The sequence below is a fragment of the Schistocerca gregaria genome, chromosome 3 (assembly GCF_023897955.1).
Source record: "Schistocerca gregaria isolate iqSchGreg1 chromosome 3, iqSchGreg1.2, whole genome shotgun sequence".
In the NCBI taxonomy this organism is placed as follows: Eukaryota; Metazoa; Arthropoda; class Insecta; order Orthoptera; family Acrididae; genus Schistocerca; species Schistocerca gregaria.
The window spans coordinates 920742916-920751751 of NC_064922.1; the positions used below are offsets into that span (position 1 = coordinate 920742916).

Consider the following 8836-nt stretch of genomic DNA (forward strand, 5'->3'; position numbering starts at 1 on the left):
GATTGTAGCCTATCGCGTTTATCGTATCGCGACATTGCTGCTTGCGTTGGTCGAGATCCAGTGACTGTTAGCAAAATATAGAATCGGTTGGTTCAAGAGGGTAATACGGGAGGCCTTGCTGGATCCCAATGGCCTCCTATCGCTAGCAGTCGATCCCTGAGTCAACAGATGGGGACGTTTGCAAGACAACAACCAACTGCACGAACAGTTCGACGACGTTCGCAGCAGCATGGACATTCAGCTCGGAGACCATGGCTGCGGTTACCCATGACGCTGCATCACAGACAGGAGCGCCTGCGATGGTGTACTCAACGACTAACCTAGGGGCACGAAAGGCAAAACATATTTCCGGATGAATCCAGGTTCTGTTTACAGCATCATGATGGTCGCATCCGTATTCGGCGACATCGCGGTGAACTCACATTGGAAGCGTGTTTTCGTCATCGTCATACTGGCGTATCACCCGGCGTGATGGTATGGGGTGGCATTGGTTACACGTCTCGGGTCTCGGTCATCGCTTGTTTGCGTTGACAGCACTTTGAACAGTGAGTGTTACATTTCTGATGTGTTACGACCCGTGGCTCTGTTCTCATTCGATCCCTGCGAAACCCTACATTTCAGCAGGATAATGCACGACCGGGTGTTGCAGGTCCTGCACTGGCCTTTCTGGATACGGAAAATGTCCGACTGCTGCCCTGGCCAGCACATTCTACAGATCTCTCACCAACCAAAAACGTCTGGTCAATGGTGGCCGAGCAACTGGCTCGTCACAATACGCCAGTCACTACTCTTGATGAACTGTGGTACCGTGTTGAAGCTGCATGGGCAGCTGTACCTGTACACGCCATCCAAGCTCTGTTTGACGCAATGCCCAGGCGTATCAAGGTCGTTATTACGGCCAGAGGTGGCTGTTCTGGGTACATATTTCTCAGGATCTATGCACCCAAATTGGGTGAAACTGTAATCACATGTCAGTTCTAGCATAATATATTTGTCCTCTGAATACCCGTTTATCATTTGCATTTCTTCTTGGTGTAGCAATTTTAATAGCTAGTATTGTATATTCACAACTCCTCATTTGAACTACCTACTCCGGTATTCCTTTTCGCAATATCCATATTTTAGCGAAATTCAAACGGGTCTCGTCATTTCTCAGTACTTCACTATTCCACTTCAATCAACATTAGCTCTTCGGAACGATTCTCTTGAACTTCAGTCTACTCTTGCGGCCTAAATTTATGTCTGCTCCAGATAACGCATTACAATCTACATCTGCATCTACATTCATACTCCGCAAGCCACCCAACTGTGTGTGGCGGAGGGCACTTTACGTGCCACTGTCAGTACCTCCCTTTCCCGTTCCAGTCGCGTATGGTTCGCGGGAAGAACGACTGCCGGCAAGCCTCCGTGCGTTCTCGAATCTCTCTAATTTTACATTCGTCATCTTCTCGGGAGATATAAGTAGGGGGAAGCAATATATTCGATACCACATCCAGAAACGCACCCTCTCGAAACCTTGACAGCAATGTACAGCGCGATGCAGAGCGCCTCTCTTGCAGAGTCTGCCACTTGAGTTTGCTAAACATCTCCGTAACGCTATCAGGCTTACCAAATAACCCTGTGACGAAACGCTCCGCTCTTCTTTGGATCTTTTCTATCTCCTCCGTCAAATCGATCTGGTACGCGTCCCACACTGATGAGCAATACTCAAGTATAGGTCGACCAAGTATGTTATAAGCCACCTCCATTACTGATGGACTACATTTTCTAAGGACTCTCCCAATGAATCTCAACCTGCTATCCGCCTTACTAACAATTAATTTTATATGATAATTCCACTTCAAATCGTTCCGCACGCATACTCCCAGATATTTTACAGAAGTAACTGCTACCAGTGTTTGTTCCGCTATATGAAATTTCGAACTCTGTGAGGCCATGATGTAATCCAGTTGTAATTTTCCTATGTCCCCAGGTCTTTTCCATTAATACCCATTCCACTCGTCACTCTTGAACAGATTATTCTCTCTTGCCATCTAAAGTGCATTTAAGAACTCAATCTTTCTCCGCTGTCATTACTACTGCCAAACCCATACCTTCCCTTAATACATTTCTATTCCTTCCTCTACAACCGCCATCCAATCGCCCATGATAAATAGTTTTTCATCTCCCTTTACATAGTGAAACACACTTTCAATATCCTCACAAACTTCCTCTCATGATCCTTTCCCTGTGACGTCAGCATGCATACCGGCACAGTCGTTTTTGGTGTTTGTTTGCTGTCGAAATGTTACAAAATGTTTAAAATTCACCATTAAAGGAAATAAAGTACATTTCAAGTGCATACTCATAGAACCAAACATATTGGGAACGAATTTTAAAATTTGAGTCTGCGGATAGTTTTATAAAATTTCCTCCTTTCACTACCCAAAAAATCGATTCATGTCAGAACTAGTTTATAAAACTATTCGGAGACTCAAATTTTTTTCCTAATGTGTTTGGGTCGATGAGCGAATCCTCTTAAGCAACGACAGGTACTCTCGGATTCTTAGATCGTTGTCAAATCACACCAAAAGGCCACAAAGGGACAACCAAGTACCATACCATTACCAAACAGAGTCTCCCTCAGGGGAAGTTCCCGTTGGCCAATTCTTCTAGGGGTAAAGAACTCACAGTGAGAGATGAGCTCTCGACGCTGTACCAGTATTGGCAGTTTTCACATGAAAGAGCCATGAAGCGCTAACCTCTATGGTTTCCGAGCAGCTACGTTTGTCATAACATGCACGTGGATGCGAGGGAATTAATAAACATCAAAGGAGATTGCCCGTGGCACCAGGCGATAATAATCAAAGGACGAGTACAAAAACCAGCAGCTCGACATCCAGAGCCCAGTCGAAATGTACAAAGAGATGATATGACGAGTTCCCACCTATGATCGATGTATCGTACGGTACAACATGGAACTTCGCTTAACACTGCAAAGCAGATCCCAAAGACACAATCTGTATACTGTGGGCTAGCGCTAATCTATATGTCGATGTTTTGAACCATAATGCGTCATTTGCGAGAAAAGGTTCATTTCATGATGAATTACAACGACAGTTTCGCAAGTTTCATATAGCACCTCTGCCTCCTTTCATGGGATAAGCAGTTTTGCCTGTTAAGAGCAGTTCCGGGATATTTGGCAATCAAATACACTGGCGGAAAAAAATCGCTACATCAAGAAGGAGCTGTGAGATATAAACAGAAGTTGGCAGCCGTGCTCCTACTTATGGAAGGTCGTGTCTGTTAAAATTTCGCGCCAGTTGCATGAGAGTGGCGGTAGCAGCGTCACTATAAGGAAGCAAATCGCATTTCCTTTAAACACACGCTGTTAGACCTCTGAGCATTAGTTACCATGCAGATTGGACGTGGTGAGTTAAAGTTAGTCAAGAACGCCTATAAGGCGATAAAGACACTATTATCATCACCGCACTGAGGTTCAACGAGGTCGTCTAATAGGACTACGAGAAGCTGGATGTTCCTTATGGGAAACTGCAGAAAGACGTGGCTGGAGTGTAGCCACTGGTCACGTTATCGAGAAAGTAGACCGTCGAGTTCGCCGTATGACTCTGGCGTGTCGTACTGCATCAGCCAGAAGCAATGTGGGCAGGAACTGGCACCAAACTGACACAACGAAATGGTACGAATTGTTTTTTTTTTTTTTTTTTTTTTTTTTTTTTTTTTTTTTTTTTGTCATGAGTCTACTACCTGGTTTGATGCGGCCCGACACGAATTCCTTTCCTTTGCTAACCTCTTCATGTCAGAGTAGCACGTCCTCAATTATTTGCTTGACGTATTCCAATCTCTGTCTTCCTTTACAGTTTTTGCCCTCTACAACTTCCTCTAGTACCATGGAAGTCATTCTCTCATGTCTTAGCAGATGTCCTATCATCCTGTCCCTTCTCCTTATCAGTGTTTTCCACATATTCCTTTCCTCTCCGACTCTGCGTAGAACCTCCTCTTTCCTTACCTTATCAGTCCAACTAATTTTCAACTTTTCAACATTCGTCTATAGCCCCACATCTCAAATGCTTCGATTCTCTTCTGTTACGGTTTTCCCACAGTCCATGTTTCACTTACATACAATGCTGTACTCCAGACGTACATCCTCAGAAATTTCTTCCTCAAATTAAGGCCGGTATTTGATATTAGTAGACTTCTCTTGGCCAGAAATGCCTTTCTTGTCATAGCGAGTCTGCTTTTGATGTCTTCCTTGCTCCGTCCGTCATTGGTTATTTCACAGCCTAGGTAGCAGTATTCCTTAACTTCACTGACTTCGTGACCATCAATCCTGATGTTAAGTTTCTCGCTGTTCTCATTTCTACTACTTCTCATTACCTTCGTCTTTCTCCGATTTACCCTCAAACCATACTGTGTATTCATTAGACTGTTCATTCCGTTCAGCAGATCATTTAGTTCTTCTTCACTGTCACTCAGGAAAGCAAAGTCATCAGCGGATCGTATCATTGGTATCCTTTCACTTTGTATTTTAATTCCACTCCTGAACCTTTCTTTTATTTCCATCATTGCTTCCTCGATGTACAGGTTGAAGAGTAGGGGCGAAAGGCTACAGCCTTGTCTTACACCCTTCTTTATACGAGCACTTCGTTCTTGATCGTCCAGTCTTATTATTCCCTCTTGGTTGTTGTACATATTGTATGTGACCCGTCTCCCCCTATAACTTACCCCTACTTTTTTCAGAATCTCGAACAGCTTGCACCTTTTTATTCTGTCGAACACATTTTCCAGGTCGACAAATCCTATGAACGTGTCTTGATTTTTTTTAGCCTTGCTTCCATTATTAGACGTAACGTCAGAATTGCGTCTCTCGTGCCTTTACTTTTCCTAAAGCCAAACTGATCGTCACCTAGCACATTCTCAATTTTCTTTTCCATTCTTCTGTATATTATTCTTGTAAGCAGCTTCGATGCATGAGCTGTTAAGCTGACTGTGCGATAATTCTCGCACTTGTCAGCTCTTGCCGTCTTCGGAATTGTGTGGATGATGCTTTTCCGAAAGTCAGATGGTATGTCGCCAGACTCATATATTCTACACACCAACGTGAATAGTCGTTTTGTTGCCACTCCCCCTAATGATTTTAGAAATTCTGATGGAATGTTATCTATCCCTTCTGCCTTATTTGACCGTAACTCCTCCAAATCTCTTTTAAATTCCGATTCTAATACTGGATCCCGTATCTCTTCTAAATCGACTCCTTTTTCTTCTTCTATCACATCAGACAAATCTTCACCCTCATAGAGGCTTTCAAAGTATTCTTTCCACCTATCTGCTCTCTCCTCTGCATTTAACAGTGGAATTCCCGTTGCACTCTTAATGTTACCACCGTTGCTTCTAATGTCACCAAAGGTAGTTTTGACTTTACTGTATGCTGAGTCTGTCCTTCCGACAATCATTTCTTTTTCGATGTCTTCACATTTTTCCTGCAGCCATTTCGTCTTAGCTTCCCGCACTTCCTATTTATTTCATTCCTCAGCGACTTATATTTCTGTATTCCTGATTTTCCCGGAACATGTTTGTACTTCCTCCTTTCATCAATCGACTGAAGTATTTCTTCTGTTACCCATGGTTTCTTCGCAGCTACCTTCTTTGTACCTATGTTTTACTTCCCAACTTCTGTGATGGCCCTTTTTTAGAGATGTCCATTCCTCTTCAACTGTGCTGCCTACTGCGCTATTCCTTATTGCTGTATCTATAGCGTTAGAGAACTTCAAACGTATCTCGTCATTCCTTAGAACTTCCATATCCCACTTCTTTGCGTATTGATCCTTCCTGACTAATGTGTTGAACTTCAGCCTACTCTTCATCACTACTATATTGTGATCTGAATCTATATCTGCTCGTGGGTACGCCTTACAATCCAGTATCTGATTTCGGAATCTCTGTCTGACCATGATGTAATCTAATTGAAATCTTCCTGTATCTCCAGGCCTTTTCAAAGTATACCTCCTCCTCTTGTGATTCTTGAACAGGGTATTCGCTATTACTAGCTGAAACTTGTTACAGATCTCAATTAGTCTTTCTCCTCTGTCATTCCTTGTCCCAAGGCCATACTCTCCTGTAACCTTTTCTTCTACTCCATCCCCTACAACTGCATTCCAGTCTCCCATGACTTTTAGATTTTAGATACTGCATTACCCTTTCAATATCCTCATACACTTTCTCTATCTGTTCATCTTCAGCTTGCGACGTCGGCATGTATACCTGAACTATCGTTGTCGGTGTTGGTCTTCTGTCGATTCTGATTAGAACAACCCGGTCACTGAACTGAATGAATTGGTTACTTGAAAGATATCTCTGAGGCAGACGCCCAGGAGCGTCCATTCCATTGACTCCAAACTACCGCCATTTGTGAATTCAGTGGCGCCAAGCGAGAGCTCGCTGGAGGGCAGGGTGGAGGTCTGTTGTTTTCTGATGAAAGCTGACTCTTTTCCGATGCCGGTGACTGTCGTATGTTGGTTAGAAGGACGCCAGTTTCGAGCATGAGCTCTCTTGAGAACAGGGTGGAAGTCTGTTCTTTTCTGATGAAAGCTGGTTCCGCTTCGACGCCGATGACTGTCTTATGTTGGTTAGAAGGAGGCCAGTTTCAAGCGAGAGATCACTGGAGGGCAGGGTGGAAGTCTGTTTTCTTCTGATGAAACCTGGTTATGTTCCGATGTCGATGAATGTCGTATGTTGGTTACTAGGAGGCCAATTTCTTGTAAGAGCTCGCTGGAGCTGGAGGGCTGGGTGGAAGTCTCTTGTTTTCTGATGAAATCTGGTTCTGATTCATGCCTGTGACTGTCATACGTTGGCTACAAGTAGACCAGTTTCATGCGAGAGTTCTGTGGAGGGGAGGATGGAGGTCTGTTGTTTTCTGATGAAAGCTGGCTCTTTTCCGATGCTGGTGACTATCGTATGTTGGTTAGAAGGACGCCAGTTTCAAGCAAGAGCACACTTGAGGGCAGGGTGGAAGTCTGTTTTTTTCTGATGAAACTTGGTTCTGCTTCGATGCCGGTAGCAGTCGTATCTTGGTTAGAAGTAGGCCGTTTTCAAGCGAGAGCTCACTCGAGAATAGGACAGAGGTATGTTGTTTTCTGATGAAAGCTGGTTTTGCTTCGATGCTGGTGACTGTTGTATGTTGGTTATAAGGACAAGTTGGAGTCCACTGGAGTGCAGGGTGGAGATCTGTTGTTTTCTGATGAAATCTGGTTCTGCTTCGATGACAGTGACTGTCGTATGTTGGTTAGAAGGAGGCCAGTTTCAAGCGGGAGTTCACTGGAGGACAGGGTGGAGGCGTGTTGTTTTCTGATGAAAGCTGGTTCTGCTTCGACGCTGATGGCAGTCGTATCTTGGTTAGAAGGAGGCCGGTTTGAAGCGAGAGCTCACTGGTGCACCGGGTGTGGGTCTGTTGTTTTCTGGTGAAAGCTGATTCTGCTTCGATGCTGGTGACTGTTGTATGTTGGTTAGTAGGAGGCCAGTTTCAAGTGGGAGTTTACTAGAGGGCAAGGTGGAGGCCTGTTGTTTTCTGATGAAAGTTGGTTCTAGTCCGATGCTGGTGGCAGTCGTATCTTGGTTATAAGAAGGCCGGTTTCAAACGAGAGATCACTGGAGGGCAGCATGGAGGTCCGTTGTTTTCTACTCAAAGCTGGTTCTGCTTCGATGCCGCTGACTATCATATGTTGGTTAGAAGAAGGACAGTTTCAAGTGGGAGTTCACTGGAGGGCAGGGTGGATGTCTGTTGTTTTCTGATGAAAGCTGGTTCTGCTTCGATGCCGGTAACTGCCATATGTTGGCTAGAAGGAGGCCAGTTTCAAGCCGCAGGTCTCTGGAGGGCAGGATGGAGGTCTGTTGTTTTCTGATGAAAGCTGGTTCTGCTTCGATGCCAGTGACTGTTATATGTTGGTTACAAAGATGCCAGTTTCAGGCGGGAGTTCGCTGGGGAGCAGGGTGGAGGTCTGTTGTTTTCTAATGAAAGCTGGTTCTGCTTCGATTACAGTGACTGTCGTATGTTGTTTGAAGGAGGGCAGTTTCAAGCGTGAGCTCACTGGGGCCCGGGTGGAAGTCTGTTGTTTCCTGATGAAAGCTGGTTCTGCTTCGATGCCGGTGACTGTCGTATGTTCGTTAGAAAAAGGTCGGTTTCAAGCAAGAAAATGGTTCAAGTGCCTCTGAGCACTATGAGACTTACCATCAGAGGTAATAGCAGCATTCGAACCTGCGACTAAGCGGTCACACGGTTCCGGTCTGAAGCGCCTAGAACCAGGTGGCCACTGCTGCCGGCTTCAAGCAAGGTTAGAAGGAGGCCAGATTCAAGAAAGATGTCACTGGAGGACCGGATGGAGGTCTGTTGTTTTCTGATGAAAGCTGGTTCAACTTCGATGCCAGTGACTGTCGTATGTTGGTTAGAAGTAGGCCAGTTGAGGCATGTAACCAACCTGTCCGCTTGCTAGACACAGTGGCCCTACATCTGGTGTTGTGGCCGAGAGAGCGATTTCATATGAACGCACGCGCAATCTCGTGGTTATCTGATGCACCCTGATTGCAAAGTTTTGCGTCAGTCTGGTGATTCGACCTGTCGTGCTCTCGTTCGTAAATAGCATTCGAGTGGTATTTTCAACAGGATAACTATCGTCCACATGCCGCTGTTGTAACCCGACGTGCTCAACACGATGTCGACATGTTGCCTTGGCCTTCTCGATCACGAAATATATCTCCAGTCGAGAACATATGGGACATCATCGAACAACATCTCCAGCGTCATCAGCAAATAGCGTTACTCGTCCCTGTATTGTCCGACAAA

At 45.0% G+C, this 8836-nt stretch overlaps 1 protein-coding gene across 1 annotated transcript in view; it reads right to left on the reverse strand.

Moving 5' to 3' along the window:
• Window positions 1-6255, reverse strand: part of LOC126355704 (uncharacterized) — a 112673-nt gene extending 106418 nt beyond the window's left edge. Inside the window, exon 1 of the mRNA XM_050006073.1 lies at window positions 6196-6255. Coding sequence (XP_049862030.1) covers window positions 6196-6255 — 60 coding nt within the window. The remainder of the gene's footprint in view (window positions 1-6195) is intronic.
• Window positions 6256-8836: the final 2581 nt, after the last annotated feature.